Here is a 20,070-nt window from a genome sequence, read left to right on the forward strand (position 1 = left end):
CCTCAGATCCCAGGACAGACAGGGTGGATGGCCATCCCTTGACTACAAACCCATTCCCAGAGGCTTTTCACCCAACACTGAGAAGACCACTCTGCCAGGCAGGAGACACGCAGGGAGTGAGGGCAAAGCCTCCAACACAGTTGCCCCACGAGAAGACGACCTCGGTCAGGCCCTGTACAACTTAACCGTGCTTCTATGCGGGCTCCAGGCCCCTCAGAGCCAAGCTTAAGCAAGGGAAAGCCATGCCCAGACATTCCTGTACAAAATGGGTTCTCTGGTCCTACACCCGCCCTGGGTGGGGGAATCCAAAGATGAGGCCGACATTTTGAAAAATATAAAATTTTAATAAAGGCTACATCTCTTAATTACAATAATTATTGTACCAAGTAATTTTCCTTAAATGAACTCTTTATAATGTATAATTTACAGTCTAAGTAGAACAAAATGCCATGACAAAAGTCATTGAGTAACAAGACTTGTAATAAAAAGGCATAAAATATATTTATACATAAACCCCTTTCAAAAACCAAGGGAGAGCTTGAGCCCTTAATATAGGGCGGCACACGGAGCGGTCCCCGTGCCGTACAGGTACTGTACTGATTCCCAAGTCAAGCACTAGCCAGTGGGTTCTTAACGCTCTGCCCTACGCTATACATGGGCTTATAGTACAGGGAACGCTGGCAAACAGGACATACAGATTAACACAAACCCAAGCGAGCGCCAAGGGGAAGGTTAACGGAGGAGAGGTGCTGCTAGGTGCCTGCCCCTGTCCTCGCCGGGTCAGGTGGGCGAGGGCAGATTCCTGATGGCCGTAGTCTAGAGACTGGTTTTAAAAGAGAACAAGGGACCCTCGCTTCCTAAAGAGGCGGAAGCTCGAATGGAGAGGGCCGTGACGGGCTCCAGGACTCAGTGAGTGGAAGCTACGGGGATGGTGTAGCCTCTGGCTCCGGGGTGAAGGCTCCCCCACGCCCCCACTCTGGGTGGTCCCATTCCCAAAGTGGTGAGGATGCTGTCACAATCAACCCCTCAGGACTTGTGACAAGCAGAGCAGCATGGCTGGGGTGGGGGTGACCGACTTCTGCATGTGTTGATGGGTGGGCACCATATATATATATATATTTTTTTTTCTTTTGTAAAGAAGCCTGTCTTCACTTGGAGAGATGCCATGCAGAGCGGATTCCTCTGTTAACGAAGAAATGATTAATGCGTTCCCGGCTTGGCTCTTAAGCATAGACAGCAAACCAAACTTCTCTCTCTCACTTCCAGGTTTAAAGCAGCATAAACTGGGGGTTGGGGGTGGGGGTGGGGTAGGGGTAGGGGAATCGACTGTTCAATAAATATCAGTAAGGACTCCTGTTCGGGCAAGCTATACACAGTTTTCTCTTAGTCTATGGATTTCAGATCCCTAGGAAGCCATCTATTATGTATGGCAGTCTCTCGAGCACTCAGCATCTTCTATAGCCCAGAGTGGTCATGTTTTGAATAAATAGTTCGGGCTTTTCTGATCTCAGTACCCAGCTCGTGGATATTGAAAACCAGCCACCCCCGCCCTCCTGAAGGCCCAGGGGCCAGTCCCTCCCTAGGCTTTGTCTTCTTAATTGGTTTCATTTTCCTTCAAAATATTTCATGGCTGTTGTGTAGGCCTGAGACAGGTCTCTCTGGGCTCCGGCTCCGTGGTGCACGCGGAGGTGCACGCGGCGGTGCACGCGGAGGCCGAGGCTCAGTCGATCCTCTCCACTTTGCCCAGGATCCTGCCTTCGTACATGGGGAGCACTGTCTCATCATCCCAGATCTCCTCAAAGACTGCTCCACAGGCAAATTCGTCACTCGCCTTCTTGAAGTAATACCTTAAGAGAGACAAGAAAGAAAGCTTGTTGAGACAGCTTCTTCTTGCCGATGGAGAACCACGCTGGGCATCCTTGCTTACAGGTGTCCCTCAAACCATGGCTCACCCCAGACTAACCAGGGCAGCCCGCCTGCCCACATGGACCAGGCGGATGCACTCGGTGGGCAGGAAGGCCAGGCTCTCTCTGTCTCTCTCTCTGTCTCTGTCTGTCTCTCTATCTCTCTGTCTCTCGCTGTCTCTCTGTCTCTGTCTCTCTCTAGTCAGAATCGTTGCCACCTGCCAACACTTTCCTTCCCCCCTTTCTGAGGGAGGAGAATGGGAAGAGCAAGGGCCCAGGCTTCATTTCTGATGGAGAGGCAGGGCAGGGAGATCCCTTCAGAGACCTGGGACTCTGCTCAGCCTGTAGAAGTGGAAGGCTGACTGGCTCGGGACTGCTCAGGCCAGAGACCACTCACCCCAAGTACCAACCCAAGGGGAGGTGGGCGGGGACAGCTCAGGACCCATCTGTGTGGAGCGGGCATGGAACCCTCCCTCTCTTTCTGTCCCTACATGGCTGCCCCCTCTCCCCCTACCTTGCCAGGGTCTAACACTCATGTCTTCTCCTCCTGCCTTTAATTAAAAGCTCCTCTTCTCCCTCTCCAACATTCTTCTCCTTCAAGGACTGCCTGACTGTACAAACAAACACGACAGCCCCTCACACCCTCACGCTCTGCCTACCCAAGCCTTTCAGAGGACTGAGAACAAAGCCTCAACCTTCCTTGTCCCTAGCAGGCAAGGACCCCCTTGAGTTGAATTAAGCTTTCGCTGGGGATTGTACCTTCCAGCCTTTAAAGGCCACTCCCAGGGAGGAGGTCACCACCCCATGGAACCGTGGAACTGCTAAATCATAAAAATCCTGTCCTGTGTTTACGGCTGAGGGTTCATTTCTGTACTTTCTCTTGGGAAACAAGAAAAATTAGCTCTCCCCTGATGAGAGCTGTGTCCGTCGTTCCTTTTTAGAGCAGGTGAACTGAACTGAGAGGCTGAGGGAGGGGAAGGGGGCCTAACCAGGGACAGCCATTTAAGGGTGTCGGCATTGCGTATGAAAGAAGCCAAGATGCTTAGGGGAAGCCTGAGGGGAGGGGAAGTAGGGAGGGAGGGTAGAAGGGAGGGAGAGCCAGGAAGGCCAGGGGCTCCTTTTTCCCAATAAAAAGAAGGGAGCACCAACACTGAGGTCCCCAGCTCCGATCCCAGTGGCAGCTACCAAGCTGGGCTGGGGCTTTCATAGCACCTCTGGGCAAGCACAGTGACCTTTTCCATAGCTGCAACCTCTTCCAGCAGGGACGGAGGCTACATTCCCGAGCCCCAACCCCCCAGGACTTCAAACACGCTGCCTAGCCCGCCCGCATTTTCTCTGAGAACTGGGTTTTCCACAGCACCAGGCTTCATGTGGCAAACTCTGCCTCCTTCTGACATCTGGCACCGAAGGCGGCGGTGGCGTCTGGCATGTCTGGGGAGACTGTTTGCTTTCTGAACTCCTGCCACGGAGAGATTACTCAATGCGGCCCAGGTCCTGGCTCCACAGGCCCAGCCTCACTGGGGTATCCTTTATTAGGATGGGGTCTGGGGGTCACGGCCCTGGTTTGAGGGCGGGGAGACCGACACAGTACTCTCATGCCCCAGCCCCCACCTCTAGGAGGACACCAAGCCCAACTGCAGAGATAAGGAGGGTGGGAGGGCCTTCCGGCAGCCTGATCCAATCAGGAAAGAATTTGAGAGGGGATCATTTGTGCAAGTCTTTGTGCATTAAAGGGGAGGCCAGAGCTTCAAAGTCAGGCTTATTAAATGTGCCTTAGGGGGGGAAAAAAAAAATCAGAGCCAGATGTGGTCAGAGTGGCTGAATGAGGCTGTTCCCTGTAGGCCCCTACATGGTGCACTGTGACACTTTCGCCCCCTGAAGGTCACCTGCGGTTCTCCTCAAAGTTGGGCCGAGTCAAAGCCAAGATCAAAATGAATCCCTGGAGGGGCAAACTCGTTGTAATTAGCTTCACCTGTGTCTCTGTCAAGATTAAAGGCAGCAGCCGGGCCTGTTCCCCAGACCCTTTGATAACTTTCAGAATGGCCTCGTCAACAGAGAATGACTTATGCCCAGCTGCACACCTGCCACCCCAGGAAGCTGTCACCTGCGGGGGTCTTGGTCTTTCTCCCTGCAAAAGGTCACTGTTGGTGCCACCAAAAGAACTCCATGACAGAATGGCTGGTGTAGTCACACAGGGCCCAGGAGAGAAGACGGGTCAACACACCGAGATCTTTCAAGTAGGCTCCCTGAGGAGCCAGGGCCCACCCTGGAGGTTGAGCATTGTTCAGACTCTCCCCTCTCACATCTGGGTCCTGGGGACAGACACATGTGGACTGCACCCTTTACCTAGAGCCTAGGACATTCAACTGGGGAGGGGACACTTCTTGAATAGGAAGCTAAACAATGGGCATCTCCTCATGTGCCTTGGTTGTCTTGTTCGCCTCACTGTCCAGGCCTGGTGCTCTGTGACTGGGACTCAGTGGGCGGAACACACACTACAATCCCAGGGAGGGCCGAGCCCTAAGTGAACTGACAAAAGACAAAAGCCATCCCCCTGCCTTGGTAAGAAGGCTAACAAATGCTTCAGAGATAGATGGCTTTCTTCATCCTTAGCTCTGGGATCCTCTCCTGACAAGGCCAATGTGGAGGCCAGGCATCAGGGAGAGGACAGTGAGGCCCAGGCCCAGTGAGGGCCCTGGCCAGCCCTACTCGCCCTCAGGCCCAGCCCCTTCTTAGTTACTGACAAACACTGCTCCTACAGGTAACTTGCCAAACCCAGGCATCACCCTGGTGGGGCGGACGGAGCAAGAGAGGGGCTGGTGACTCTGGCCCTGGGCTCTGCTTTTCTGAGCTTCCAACATGGCCTCTGACTGGGCTCTCCCTTATCAATTCCCAACCCAAACGGACAAGGGAGCCTCCAACTTCAGGCTGAGCCCCCACCACATAGCCTGGTACTGCTCTCATGGTTAAATAAACAAATGGCTGTGTCTTTCTTTGGTCCTCAGTCTTGTTCACCTGGAAGAGAAGGCCTGGCTGGCTCTCCAGAGAACCATTCCCTTTCAGCTTTCCCCATAGCTGTTCTCGTTAGAGCCGAGTGGGGAGAGGCAAAAGGAGGACCCTAGACCCACAGCAGCAATGTCTCCAACCCATCCGAGGCCTGCAGAGACCAAGGCGCTCTGGGGGCTGGGTCCTCGAGCTCTGAGCATACTCCAGAGCAGACAGACAAGGGAGCGGCAGGCGGGACCCTTACCTGTAATTTCCCTTTTTGCTGAGCTGCTCCTTGAAGTGGCCCAGAGTCAAGCTCTGCGCCTTCAGCATCCTCCTGTACGGAATTTCTTCTCCACAGAAAAAGTAGGTAACAATCAGCTCGCTGGCTTGGAGTGCGTGGACACTCGCCAGTCTCTTTGGCTCTTTGTGACTGAAAATGGAATCAAGGTGTCACAAACCCGGCCTCACAAAGCAGATACACGCTGACACCCACACAGCATGAGGTCTGCCAAGGAGGCCTAGGGCCGCCCGTGACAGACGGACGGTTGTCTTCTGGTGGTAAACTGATACCATATATCCCTCAGTGCCTTTAATCTAGGGTGCGCGGAGGACTCCTTCTGGCTAGCAAGCAAAGTGCTCACCAGTACAGGCCAGAGAAGAGACAGTCTTGGGAAGCTGCCCCCATGAGGCTTGCTGAGACCGGGGAATACCGTGGAGGCAATCCCAGGCCAGGGTTCCTTATGGACAGTGTGCGCTCAAATGCCTTGAAGGCCTACCTGTCATGCCCGCAGAACCACATTACTGATGGACAGCCTGTCTCACAGATCCCAGGCTGGCCCCAAACAACCTCCTTCCTGCACCTCAGAGACCTAGGGATTACGGACGGTCACACACCCCGCCTCCACCTCCACTTCTGTGGTGCCAGGGAGCTAGCCCAAGGCTTGGTGCGTGGTAGATGGTAGGTAAGCACCCTACCAACTCAGTTACAGCCCCGGCCCCAGTGTCATTTTAACTGTGCCACTTATTCTGTTTGTGAAGTGGCTTTTATAAAAGCCACCAGTGTTGACAGCTGGTGGACTTGAGGTTAACCAATTAAAACAAGGAAAGGATCTGGGAAGGTGCCTTATTCGGGACCTCAAACGTCAGTCACGGCTTGGGATGACGCTGCTAAGAGAACTTTATCTGGACCATTCTGTAACTGGCAGAGTTGAAATCCTGCAGACAGGACAGGGTTCAGAGTCCCCTCTCCAAGTGCAAATTCTCAGCAAGGCTCATGTCCCACTTTGGGACAAGGAGGTGAACTTCTGGGGAATTTGGGATGTTGGAAGCAGAGAATATTTTGCTTCTTGAGGATACGAACACTCGTCCAACTCTGCTAGCTCCCGAGTCCTACAAAGTAACTCGAGCCTCCAGATTCGGCCCCTCTACCCTTCTGACAGCGGCTTCACGTCTAACTTTTGACTACTGTGTCCCTTCCTCCTCCCGGAGACCCTGTGTTGTGACTTGGAATCCTTGGGAGGTGATGTCCCGTGAGCCTCACTAATGGCAAGGTTTGCCTTTCACGTTGCTCATCGCTAAGTGTGGATGCAAAGGTCGGTTCAAATATGGCATTACACACACGCACACGCACACACACACACACACACACACACCCCACTCTGGAGAGTGACATCCCCAGAATATAAGGCCACTCCGAGTGCCCGAGTATGCAGGAGAGGCAGACACTCACTCTTCCGGAGCCAGGCTCGGACTGGAGAAGGACGTGGGTCCTGCCTGACCGGTGGCTGGGTGGTTCCTGTCCCTCTGCTGACTGGCCACGCAGCACCTGAGGGTGGAGGAGGGTGGAGAAATCTTAGGGGGTAGGCCCTCACCCTTGCGGTAACCGGGGAGCAGAGAGAAACCACTCTGGCCTCCCAAACAGATGTGGACCCAAACCAACTCCCTCCCTGCGGAGACCCAACGAGACCTTGTGCTCAAGGATATTCTGGAACAGCCCACAACAGGGCCATCTTAGTGTCGGCAAAGGACTCAGGACTCTCCCCGTCACGGCTATACACGTGCTCGCTAACATGCCTCACGTGGAGTGTGGACACGTAAGGAATGGGATTTACAAGGAAATCATCCTACTTGTAGGATTGCCTTGCCTGGAAGACCCTGCTTGAACTCTAACAATGGAACAGGACCCAAGAGAACAACCTATGGGGGCTGAAAAGGAGATTGGCTCAACCAGAAGCAATCAATTCCTCCCTGGGCGAGTCTGAGAGACCAGAGCTTCCCTTCCCCATCTCCAAACCCACCCTCTTCTGAGCTCCTCCTGCCCTTCCCTTCCACTCACCTCTGTTTCTGGGGCTTTGACACCTCGGCCAGCCTGCGGCAGGCTTCCTCTAGCTGCGCCAAGGTGTTGGGTGGGGTTAGGGGAGGCATGGCAGGGTCCTGGGTAAATGGGTGAGCCCGGGCCGCTGAGCGGGGGTGTCCACTGGCCCCCAGCAGATGGTGCCGGCTGACTCGTTCGCCTGGGGGCGCGCGGGCAGACTCCAGCGGGTAGCTCTTTCTTATGCTTTGGGTACTGAACAGGACAGGAAGGGTAGGAGAAAAACTGGGTTAGGAAAACTGGAAAATGTGACTTCGACAGAAACTTGTCTATTCTCCTCTGAGGGAGAGAGAAGAAAATAACTCTACCATAACACGAACAGGGGGGGTCGCTGCCAAAACATGACATTTTTGTGGTCTCCTCGGCCCAGTGTCTAGCACCGAAGTGGCAGGGCAGTCACATTTGCTTTCCACAGGCTGCCCCCACACCGTGGCCTCTGTGTCAGAGCCCTGGGGAGTGGTATTTACCTATGGGGCTTGGACTTGCTCTGACGCTCACTCTCCAACATCCACTGCCAGACATCCTGTGACCGGTCTCCTTCTTCCCCAGGAAGCTGAGGGGCCCCTGCTGCACTGGACATCCCTCCTTCCCTGGCCGGCAGTGCCAGACCCGGTTCTGTGCCTTTCGTATTCCGTTTTGGCAAGGTGCCACCTCTGCTGCCACTGCAGGAGAAAGAACACCCGATCCAGACACCTCGTTAAAACTCCAAGGCTCCTGGAACTGGGCAACCCCATGAGGGTAGACTGAGGGCCGTTCCACTGCACCTAGCGGCCCCCGTACGTACCACAACTCCCACCCATGCGTGCCCCTCGGGGAGGCTAAAGCAGACCCCACGGACCCTCTTCACACCTGCTCAGGACTCAGGCTGGAAGGGAAGCCCCACCTCTGGGGCGGGATCCTGGTCACTTACCAAAACTGCTCCCCAGGGAGGGGCTCTGGAGGCTTCGCGTGGCTCTTGCACTTGGAGTAGCAGTAATAATCTGTGCCTCCAGGGCAGAGGCAGCGTACTCTCTGTGTGGCTTCTGCCTCGATCTCCTCCTTGGTCTTGGGGACGGCGTGGTGGTGGATGTAGTGGTGGTGGACGTGCTTCGTCGTCTGTTTGGTCAGGAAGCTCTTGCCTCCGAGGAGCGGGCAAGCAGCCGCGGGGGGCAGCTTGCCCCCAGTTGGAAGAAGGGCGTGACACTGCTGATGGTGGTGGTGGTGGTGGTGGTCGGGGGAGCGGGAGCGTGGGCTGTAGCGGCCCACACCAGGGGACTGGCAGCCGGGGGTCTTAAGGACCCTGGACAGGTGGTCGTCCAAGATGGTTTGTGGGTCCTCTTCATAGCTGCCAGAGGGTAAGAGGGCCAGGGGGTGTTGGACCGGTGCTCCATCCCGTGAGCTCAGGGCCTGCTCAGACCCCTCCTTTTCTTCATCCTGGAAACAGAGGACCCAGAGGGGGAGGTGAACAAGAAAGCAATCCCTCTGCTCCCCAGGTTCATGTGCCCCTGGGTTGGCACACGCGTGTGCACGTGCAGGTGTGTGCGTGCACATGCACAGGGTAGAGAGGATCCACAGCTGGTCCTTACCTCCCGGATCTGCTGCAGCCGTTCCTCCAGGCTGTGGCGGCTCTCCAGCTCCAGTTTCAGCTTCTCCAGCCTGGAGATGAGCTCTGCGGCGAAGGCAGCAGGTTCCACGGGCGTCATCTCCTTGGGCAGGCGGTGGGTTCTCTGAGGGTGTGGGGAGGAGGAAGGAAACGGGCACCATTAGCAGGCCCGGCAGGCACCGGCCATACCAGCTCGGGTGGACCTTGTGGGGCCCGTGGATGTGTGCCGAGTCCCTGTGTTTGAGTGGAAAGCGGACGGCGAGACGGCCTGCGCCGTTCAGGACTTTTATGCACCGGCTCTGTGGCCTCATGGAGAGCCATGGTCCCCACCAGCGTTTGCCTTGGGCAGGAGCAGTTGGTCGCACTCCGAGAGGCCCTGCTTGTTCTCTCTGTAGTACAACCAGCCCATCAGTAGCTACTCTGAAGTAGAAAATCTTCAAAGACTGTTGTCAAACATCAAAAAAAAGGCAGCCCTCTGAGATGAGGAGGGGAAGAGAAACCAACTCAAGGAATAAAAAGTAGAATCTAAACAGAAAGGGAGTTGAAAATTAAAAAAAAAAAAAAAAAAAAGATTGGAAAAGAGGCAGGGGGGAGGGGAGAGTCACCGGCCCCAGATCAGAGAAGAAGTGGTAATTTATTTCCTGGCCTCACACTGGGCACCTTTGAGGTAGTGTTGTCTCAACACTGTCCTCCATCTCCCTCTTTTTTTTTTTCTCCCCCCTCCTCCCCTCCTCCTCCTCTTTGTACAGAAAATGAAGAAAGCTGCTGCCGGCTAGCAGCAGAGCACTGCTGAGCTTGGCTGCCTGAAGCTGATCTATCAAGGGAAAACGGAACATCTCCAAACCAAGTACGGAATATAAAAAGGCGTCGGGAAAGCCTGCCAAGAGCAGCAAGCAGCGAGAACCCCCACCGCCCGGCTTTCTGTCCTTTCTCTGTCATCTCGCCCCCCACTCTGCCCTCCCCACCTCTCCACTTGTTCCTCCTCCTCCTTCTTCCTCCCTCCTTCTCCTCCTTCTCCCCCCCCCCTTGCTTTGCCTTTTTTCTTTCAGGGTGGGGGAGAGCAGAAAGCCAACTTGCTCTCCCTGGCTGAAGGGCCAGCCTCCCTCAGCACAACAACCATTTAGCCGCACCAAGTGAGCGGGGAGGGAGGGTGGGGGGCAAAGGCCCCCGTGTAGATGGCTGTTCTTAGGAAGGCTGGCTCTGGGAAACACACCCACACACACACACACACACACACACACACACACACACACTCTCTCCTCTCTCTCTCTCTCAAACGTTGATTTGCACAACCCAAGACAAAAATCAGCCAGTGCATAGACTTGGGGAATAGAATTCTGATTAACACATACCCCACCTCTCCAATAAACTATCCTTGTCATCTATAATATTGGGGTGGGGGAAATCATAGAAGTCACTCCCCAAAGCCATCTTAATATGCTAGTTTTAGACAAGGTAAGTCTGCCGTTGTCTGTGCCAGGAGTTCCCAAGGAGAGCTACAATCTGTAATGCTACTCGGGTGACCTGGGACTGGAAGTCTGATGTGTTAGTTCTCTGAATACAGCACAGCCACGTGAACCAGCTGGATTGTCTGAAGCTGCCAGGAAAGACGGCCTTACAGAGACACTGGCTGCTGTAAGAAAGCCAGGCCTGGGAGAGCACGAGAGCTCTTGGGTGAGCTGTGCTGACTGCCCTCAGGGATGTGTACTGAGCTTGGGATGGTCCCAGAGGACCTGCCACCCTCTCTCAGCCATGGGAGGAGGTTTCTCCAGGGAGCCTCATTCTAGACACCCTGCCCATCCACATTCATCAGACACAGGCTCAAGAGAGCCCAGATCTGGAACGTGAGACAGTAAGACTGTTCAGCTCTCCTCTTGGGGGATCCATTAGTAAAATGGTCAAGGAAACAGATGGACAGTGAGTGACCGAGCTGTACAAGGGACAGAGTGTCCTGGGAGGTTAGTTTCTTTCCATGGTGAGCAGGGCAGAAGGACGTAACACACTGAGATTCTCCTCAACTCATCCACTTCACGCTTAGTGAACACCTGTCTGTGACAGGAACGGTAGCAGGTCCGGATACAGACGCTAACAGACAAAACTCTGGGGCTGTGGAGAGGCATCAGAAGTTAAGAGCACTGGTTTCTCTTTCAGAGGACCCGGTCTCAATTCCCAGCACCCACACAACAGCTCACAACCACCTGTAACTCCGGTTCCAGGGGATCTGACGCCCTCTTCTGGCATGTATGAGTATTGCATTCACATGGTACACATATATGGAGGCAATGAGCTCATGCATATACACCAGGCATGGATGGATGAATGAATGAATGAATGAATGAATGAATGATTCCTTTGAAGCTCCCTGCCCTCAGGGGGCTTCTAGTCTATCAGGAATGCAGTCTGTTCTTTGATTCAGGAATGCCACTCCATTCCTAACACACCCAAAAGAGCCATTTAATATCTTCAGTCCGGCCATTTCTTTTGGTCTCTTCACTCCAGCAGATCTCAGGCACTGCCCCCACCTCCCAGCTCCTGTTCTGATTTAGGGCCTCACAAACCGTGTCCTGTTGTCGTCTATACTCACCGGGAAGTGAGGTAGAGACACTTGGCCGTTGGCCTTCACACTGCGGTGCATCTCTCTCTGGAGTTGTTTCTTACTCCCCATGCGGTAAGGAGGGATTCCATCTCTAAGGGGAAAGACAAAAATCCACACAGGCTCACCAAGGTGATCTCGGCGCGTGACATCATTTGCACGACCCTCCCTGAGATTCTGCCAATGGGAAAGGCCACGCACGTGCTTCCCTGGGAGTGAGCCATGCATCTCCGGGTGCAATCTTATAGGGAAAGACCCATCCAAGACCCTGCCGCCCACTGCCACCCGCAGCAAACATGGCTCTCCCCAAGATGCTGGAATGCTGGCCGGCTTATGTGTCCTCAAGTAAAGAGCCGTGGGCTCCTTTGGTCCTTCTAGACTGTTATGGGTCTAAATTGGGAGAACAGTGCCAGGGTAAAAGGCTGTAGGGTCAGGTTAGGAACCGAGCCTAGGGGCTCAGCCACCTCTTCGAGAAGGTGCACGGAAGTTCAGTCAGGTCCAATGTCAACAGTGTCAAGTCAGCAGGTCCAACTTTCTCTCGTCAGTGGTTGTATATAAATCAACATCTCAACAGAGACTCCAAGAGACAGAATGTAAGGACGTAAGAGCAAAGCCCATCCTGCGAGGCACCGAAGACTCACCCAAACACCCAAGTATCTGCAACGCCTCAGACACCACCTAGATACCTTCCCTCTGGGCAAGAGGGACGGAAGATTCCATTCCTCTTAAGGGGTTGGTATCCTGGTAGAGTGTCTCAGGGTAGTGTGCAAAAACAAATGGTCGAAAGTGGCAGCCATTGTGACAAGGTACAAATAAGGGGGGAGGGTCTTGTAGGGACGGAGGGTGTGCAATCTAAAATTGGGGTATGGCCAACTGGGTGAGCTTCTGAGGCCCATGTTTTTCAATCTGTTTAAAAAACAAGACATGGGCCAGGCGTGAGACACAACACAAGCCTTTGATCCTAGGCGGATCTCTTGGAGTTCCAGACCCACTCTTTTTAATCCACTCTGGAGTTCCAGACCCACTCTTTAGGAAGCCCTGACTCACCAAAAACAAAAACAAAACTCTTAGCAAGCGGAAGGAAGAATGAAGAGCTAATACCATTTTAAAACAAAATAAAAAAATGTGTTTCAGACTTAGGAGTGCTATGGCCAAGGTGTGACTTCTCCCACTGATATCCCCTCCAGAGACCCCAGGGGTCACAAGCGTCCACACTCTGTGGCTGTGATACTAAAACTAGGCTAAATATTAAATAAATACTACGGTCTGATGGCTTCCCTTCCCTTCCCTCTGGCGTTTTGTTCATCTCAGCGGAAGGTGCCAGTCGAGTGTCTAAACAGCGGCCAGGAGGAATGGCTGACCTGCGGTTCCGTATGTTCCAGAATCTTAACTTCCTTTCTGGAAGGTGGATGGCCTGGGCCACAGAACAGGGTCCCTGAGTGAAGTTCCTACTAGGCCAACAGTCTGACTAACTCCAACCTTGAAAGCACTGAGGAGGGGGTAACTACATCAAGGGATACTGGGAGGTGGGGAGAAGAAAGTTCCGAAGGGGGGCGTGGCGTGGCTCAAGTTGCCTGTCCTGCTCCAGGAGGTAAAAGAAGCGGACAGAAACTGGTAAGTATCTGGCTTGCCAAGGACTTCACTTGACAAGGCCCCTGAAGATGAAGAGGGCTATACGGGTTTTAAGTCCAGCAACACGTTGCATCTAAAGCTAATTTTACAAAGATTCTGCTCTCTCACCTTGGAACAACTGTCTAAGCTCCACAGTAATCTGGGGTTCTTTACCAGCACACCCAAGACCAGGGACTACAGCCTGGAGCTTCTAGCTCCTGTGGATCAAGTTCAGGTGCTACTGTAAACACCTGACATGCCACCAGGTTTTGTTCTGACAGGGACCTTAAAGAACGACATTTTCTAGGTGACCAGAAATAGTACCTCGGGCTCCCAAGCCAAGCAAGCCACCCCAAGCCAAGCAAGCCACCACTGACCTCTAGAACAGATACCCTTAACTCAGCAGCCTGCCTTTGGTACCCAAGCACCTGATGGTCTGAACATGGGTCCCAGCTCCTAAGCCTCAAGAAGCCACAGGACGCTGTAAGAAGACAGACTATGAGAGGACAGACAGACAGACAGCATCCTCCACCATTAGCACTCGCTGGCTGAGGGAATGCCGGGTCGGGGTCACCCACAAGGCTTTTCTGTTCCTGTCCCAGATCTTCATGAGTGACCATACATCTCTCATGACCAGCTCTTCCTCTGGGGTCTTCATGGTGGGAGGTGGCTACTCATACACCCCTACCTTGGAATAAGATGTAACAGGGTTCAAGAGTCCAGTGAGGTGGTTCTGTAAGTGGTGAAGACTTGAGTTTGAGCCACACACATGTACACGTGATAGAGTCTGAGGAGAGGCTTCCCAGCCGCCCCCCTCAACTCTGCCCTTCATCTGCACCGGCAATCTTACCCATCTTTCTTTCCTCTCAGATATAAATCAGTGGGGAGGCCTTTGTATTTTGTATGCTTTTTCCATATAAGGTAGGAGAGAGAGAGAGAGAGAGAGAGAGAGTGTGTGTGTAGGGAGTAGGGGTGGGAGGCAGGTGACAGCCAGAGCGACCCACAAGAGGAGTAAGTGATTTCCTAGATGCCCTCTCACAACACCCAGTGCAGGTGAAGGACCCAGCCACAGGAAAGGCAACCTCTGCCCAGAACCCAAAGCGGGAATTTTAGCTTGGAGAAGTCAGAGGCTTAGAGACGTCTTCCTGGAAATATGGCTTTAATTCCCCCCAGCCAGGGATCTTCTTCCAAAACAGCCCCTCATTCCACAAGGGGCCTCTCCTTTCTTCTGTTTGGGCTCCAGAAGTTTACGACCAGTGTCCGGGCTGCTCATAACCCTGGGCTGAAGAGCGCCAGAGTTCTGGTCTCTCTACGGTCTCCTTTAATTACAAACATTTTGGCTAACGAGCCTGCTGCTGGGCCCAGCTGTTTCTGGGGCGCACGGATTTTGAAGTGTAGACTCCACTTAGCTGCCATTTAAGGCGAGCCAATTAGCTCAGCCCTTTGACTCCACTGTGCCTGACCTAACCTGAATGTCACCTCTTCCGGTGGCTTTGAAACAGCAGGCGTAAGCGCACGCGTGTGCCCACGTTTGGCAGGCACTCTGAAGCGGCCTCTGATCACAGCCAACATCAAAAGCATGGTTTGTAAGATAAGGTGATATTTGAAGTTCACTGGGACGCACTCCCCAGTGTCAGACCAACCCCCCCCCCCAACCACCTAAGATAGGAGGAAATAAAAATAATAAATCAACCAACAACTGCCGGAGTGGGGACGGAGAAAAGTGGTCTTGTGTTTGTGTGGGGGACGCACAGATCAGAAGTAAGCTACAGTTGAATGCAGCCAAACCCGATCACAGGAATGGCTCCCCACAAAAAGGCGAGATGGAGAAGCCTGGTACCCTTGTCGAGGGTCCTTGAACTTGGGGAGTAAAGCACAGCTACTCCCAGGCTCCCCCTCCCTAAACCAGGTACTCTGTCCTTCTCCTTCTGTCCTGGCCCCATGGCCTCCTCCCAGGCCTCGGGTTTAAGGTTTTGCTGGAAGTCTGGCAGTAACTTTCAAAGGAGGGGGCTAGAAATTAGAGCCACTCCTTCCCAGAATGCAGGTTTCAAAGTAGCAAGCTCATAAAACAGCCTTTTGGGGGTGGGGGTGGGGGGCCTAAAGTGGAGACTCGAACCCCGCAGCCTTCTTTAGGAGGGACTTTTACTTAGTGGCAAAAGAAAAGTCTGCACTAGCGCTGGGCTCTGGGCGGAGGCTGCACGCACCCAGGCCAAGCCGTGCAGGTCCCAGGAAGAACCAGGGCCTGGCCAGCCCCGCCCGGCCCCTACCCAGATCTCTTGCAGAGGCCCAAGGCGACTTAATTGGTTCTGTCGCAAATGAGATGATTGCTTCCCCGACTTGTGTCTGATGAACTCCAACCTTCTGGAGTCTACTGAAAGCTGCCTGACCCCTCCCCTCGCACGCTCGCGCGCGCGCGCGCACACACACACACACACACACACACACACACACACACACACACACCCCTCGTCCCTGTCCCCTCCCAGATCGCAGCAGGGCAGCCTGCCCTGCTCCCCAGCCCCTCAGCCCCCAGCAGCCCACGCAGGCCATTGTGAGGAGGAGAAGCAGCCAGGCCTCTTCTTTCATGCTTGATGGGGAGCTCCCATTCACTCGTGCAAGCACATTTCAAAGGGGCCTGCTACCCTCTCCCCTCTAAGCTTCCCCAGGGGACAATGGGCTGAAACGGTTCAGCTTTGCTCTCCATCCCCCCCACCCAACACACACTTTATTTCTCACTTAGCTCTCTCATCTGCACAAGGCCCACAGTTGGCAGAGCTCTGAAGTGGGGTGGAGGGGTCTAATCCCAGCCCTGGGAATCCGGGGTGACCGCCCAACACGGGGTAGATCACACACACTCTGGGGCTGACCAGAGAGTGCTTCACACCACCCCAAGCCAAGTCTGTTGAGCAGGAGACTGGGGATCACCCTGAGGGGCGGGGATGGGGGAGAAGGACCACCCTATTCCTGGCAGCTGAATGTAGCCGGACACCCGCAGGAGGCTCTAGGCACAAGCAAGTCCTGAAGGGGGGCTCTTGTTCGTGAGGACCCCTTCGCCACACCCCCAAAGGTTGCTCCAGATAAATCCCAGGAGCCCTTGGGGGAAACCCTGATGCCCACTGTGCTTTTAGTCAGTCCGACCGTGCACGAGTGGATACATCTGTGAGGAGGGATCTGATGGAACGCCCGCTTGGCTGGGAGGCTCTGGGCTGATACCCCGGACCCTCGAACTCCTAGACTCACAATACCTTTTCTTGACTTTCTGGTTTATTTGACATCTACCCACCATGACATGACGTCCTGTTACAAGGCCAAAGAACAGGCCACCAGGGGCCCGAACAGAAAAGCTGCCAAGTGACAGGTTGTTGTCCCTTTTCTTCAGGTGGCCCTTGTTGGCCCCATGCTCCCTAGGGTCTGTCTGGGCCTCAGAGGAGTTAAGTCCGTCCCCAAGTGCTTTAGGTGAAATGGGAATGTTTAAATGAGTTGGAGGGCTGGGTTTATGATTACTGCCTAGCACTGTCAAGTCCCCAGGTGTGAACTCCTGCACCTCACCTAACTATAATGCCAGCTCTTAGGAGATAGAGGCAGATAGCCATGGACATCTCTGGCTACACAATGAGTTCAAGACCAGCCTGGGCTACGTGAGGCCTTTTCATCCTTGGAAATAAGGATTAAAAGAAGAAATGATTTGGGAGGGACCCCTCCCCCAACTGAGAAAACAAATCGTTATGATCAGTGACCAACAGAAAGAAAGGAAGGAGGTTTAAAGGCCTCAAAGACAACTGATTTCACTAACGTCTCATGGTGGACGAGGAGGGCGCAGCAGGGCAGGCGCCACATCCATTCTGGGTCTGGGTTCTGCCTCTGCCATGGCTAGGGACTCCCGATGCTACTTCCTGCCTGCTTTCGGTCACTGCCTACCATCCCGATCATCGGGTCCTGTGAGGTCAGACAGAAACAAGCATGGGACCACACCCAAGTTATCTCATCACGGACCCAGAATAACACCTCAGTGATGAGGACTGAAACTCAGCCAAGGACCAGGAAGCAAGCCAAAAATAGTCTCTAAGAAATCCAAACAGAAGCCCCGCGGTCTTACGTGAAGGGCGCCGGACTTTGGAGAGTCCCTCAATGCCTTCATTCAGACCCAGCTTGCTCCTTAACCACTGTGTCCTGAAGGAGTAATGGCTCCTAGAGGCCGAGCCCAGACCTGAGAGCAAACAGGACAGCAGAGAGAGATGGGAGCACTAGGCACAGGGACGCTGGTCCTACACAACCTCGCGGCCCGAGACCTACAAAATACAAAACATCATGAAACCCACCTTGGTATAACTTTTCGAGCTACAAAGACGCGCACTAGGGCCAGATAGAGTAGCATACGTATGCCTCTGATCGCGGCACTTGGGAGGCAGGATGCTGTGAGTTCAGGGGCCAGCCTGGTCTACATAGTGAGAGCCAGTCCCCAAAACAAAACACAGAACAACACAACTAGGTCTGTTAAAGAATAATGTGGGTCTTAGGGGGTTCTTTGAGGGTAGGAGGTGGGGGACACTGCCGAGGTGGGGTTCAGTGCTTAGGTTAGGTTCTCAGCACCCACAGTCATCCCTAACACCAGTTCCTGGGGATCTGGTGCCCTCTCCTGACATCCGTGAGCACCGCGCACACAGACATGCATCAGGCAAAACGCTCGGATACATAAAATAAAGACGACGGATTCCCCACACCCTGTGTGGACAGTTGAGGAGCTCGGCCGATTATGAAGCAGGAACCAGTGCTCTGAAATCTTTCATTCCTGGTGGTTGAACAATGGATGCGCACCCTACTCTCACTCATGCCGAAATGACGTCCTCTCTTTAAACTTCAACTGGGGCAGGAGGGATGGCTCAGCAGTCAAGAACACTGGCTGCTCTACCGGAGGACCTGGGTTCAGTTCCCAGCACCCACATGGCAGCTCACAACTGTCTGTAACTCCAGTCCCAGGGAACCTGACGCCCTCACAGACACACATGCAGGCAAAACACCAACGCACACACACACCTAAAAGGATAAGTTATTTTAAATAAATAACTTCAACTTTTCGCTAAAGAATAGGTCACTTTACTGACAGGGAAAGGCTGAAGTAACACAATAAAAGCTGACCAGGGGCGGGCGGGTGGGCGTATTAGGGTCGAGAGCCCCAAACTAACCTTCCCAGCTTTCCAACTGGTCAGGTGCGGCCAGCCAGGCTACAGGACACCAGCCAACAGAAGCCAGATAGTTTCAAACATTCAGAGAATGGACAGTTCAGTTTTAAGAAGCTGAAATGAGTGAAGTCTCAGAGAGTGTCCCAGAATTTAGCAGCGCTGGCTTAATGGGCGGTCTGTCTTTCAGGGTCATTCGCTCGGCGGGGGGGAAATCCTCATCTAAAACGCTTGCTGGGAGAAAGGCTTCAAAGGGCTTTCTGAAAATACCGATTCTCAATTGGGTGCTGGGTGAGAAAAGCCTTTGAGTGTTTTGGCCAGGCCAAATTCTACCCCAACTCTGCTGAATCAAACACCAAAGGGTAGCCAGAAGGAGGGCACTGCGGCCACCACTACACCCCAAACTCCACTCTGAGACGCATGGAGAGTTGAGGCTGTCTATCCACACAGATCTCTCTGACTTCACTTCAAATGACCCACAACTCAAAGCATGACCTTGCCCGACAGTCTGCTGACCTCGTCGGACCACTTCAATGACTTGGGTTGCTTTAAAAATATCTATCAAAGCCGTCTGTTGGCCAAGGGTCTGAGATCAGACAGTCCTGTGAAGGGTCCCTTCCTCGGGTCCCTGACACCTGGCACAGACTCGGGACGTCATCAACACAGGCCTGAGTGCGCACTGAAGCTCACACACATGTAGGCAGCTGGCCCTTTGGAGAGGGTCTGGCTCTCTGCTCCCTGCCTTTAATAGCCTTGTCTCAAAAGTCCAAACTAAAACGAAACCCTCGTGATAATGTCCTGTGTTCTGCCTGCTGGCTTTGCAGGGGGCACACTTCACTTCAGGACCAGCAGGGTGGTTCTCCCACAAGCATGACCAGAAAGAAGATGGTTTTCACACTTAAATCCAGACGCTCATCCTAGCCTTCCACTATATACTTTGGATTCCAGTGAGGACACCACCCCAGCTGTCTCTTCGAGGATCTCGCTGAACCCGCCCGGACCACCATGCACCAGGCTACTCTTTACCAGCATCAAGGCCAGCACATCCCGCCCAGGAAACTGATGGTCACTCAGAGATGGGCTCTGCAAAGCTGGGTGAGGATAGATGACAGCCGCCCCCCCCCACCTCCGCCGCTCCCCAGGGCGCCACGTGAGAGGGACGCCGGATACTTACACGCTACTGTCCGTCATGGACATGGAATCGTCAGTCAGCGCGTCGCTGGATAACTCGCTGTCGTTGGCGCTGGTGGCTGGTGCAAAGACATAGCCAGAACCTACGTGATAAGGATTAACCGGGTCGCTTCTCTTGAAGGATCTATGGGGAAAGTACAAGAGGACCGTGGTCACTGATCCCCACTGGAAACCCAGGCCATCAGGCGACCCCAGAATGGTGCAGTGAACAATCCCACATCTGGCCCGTGTCAACGTGCTGTCCTGGCCCTGTTGCAAGCCTGGGAAGATGGACACAATAGACGCCCTCCCCTTGGAGAGGAGTTGGGCTGGGTTCCCCAACCCTCAAGAGATGAGGGGTCCTCCGGAGTCGTGTTGCAGAGGATGCCAGGGAATGCTACCAACTCCTCAGTGCTCACACAGAGTGGCAGGGACTGACTGTGGCAGGCCTGGAGACTAGGACCGTGTTCTAGGACTGGGGACTGGGGTGAGGCTGAAAGAAGACAGCAGACAGCTGTCTGTCTTCTCCTGGTCACTGCACCCAAGCCAGTTCTCCGGCTCAGGAATAACTCCCGTAATCTGAGGCCTGCCAGCCTAGTCCACAGACGCTAAAGCCTAGAGGCCTGGGTGAGCCTTCCCCCTTTGACCCAAGCCTACGGTGAGCCAGGGAGGTG

The 20,070-nt window shown here is 53.9% G+C and overlaps 1 protein-coding gene across 1 annotated transcript in view; it reads right to left on the bottom strand.

Moving 5' to 3' along the window:
• Positions 1-323: 323 nt before the first annotated feature.
• Positions 324-20,070, bottom strand: part of Axin2 (axin 2) — a 29,843-nt gene continuing 10,096 nt past the window's right edge. Inside the window, exons 3-11 of the mRNA XM_032912351.1 lie at positions 19,401-19,541; positions 11,430-11,532; positions 8,829-8,969; positions 8,174-8,676; positions 7,731-7,925; positions 7,228-7,458; positions 6,622-6,717; positions 5,155-5,322; positions 324-1,847 (exon numbers count right to left, since the gene is read on the bottom strand). Of these exons, the coding sequence (XP_032768242.1) occupies positions 1,721-1,847; positions 5,155-5,322; positions 6,622-6,717; positions 7,228-7,458; positions 7,731-7,925; positions 8,174-8,676; positions 8,829-8,969; positions 11,430-11,532; positions 19,401-19,541 (1,705 nt within the window). The 3' untranslated portion in view covers positions 324-1,720. The remainder of the gene's footprint in view (positions 1,848-5,154; positions 5,323-6,621; positions 6,718-7,227; positions 7,459-7,730; positions 7,926-8,173; positions 8,677-8,828; positions 8,970-11,429; positions 11,533-19,400; positions 19,542-20,070) is intronic.

The sequence above is a fragment of the Rattus rattus genome, chromosome 9 (assembly GCF_011064425.1).
Source record: "Rattus rattus isolate New Zealand chromosome 9, Rrattus_CSIRO_v1, whole genome shotgun sequence".
Taxonomy (NCBI): domain Eukaryota; kingdom Metazoa; phylum Chordata; class Mammalia; order Rodentia; family Muridae; genus Rattus; species Rattus rattus.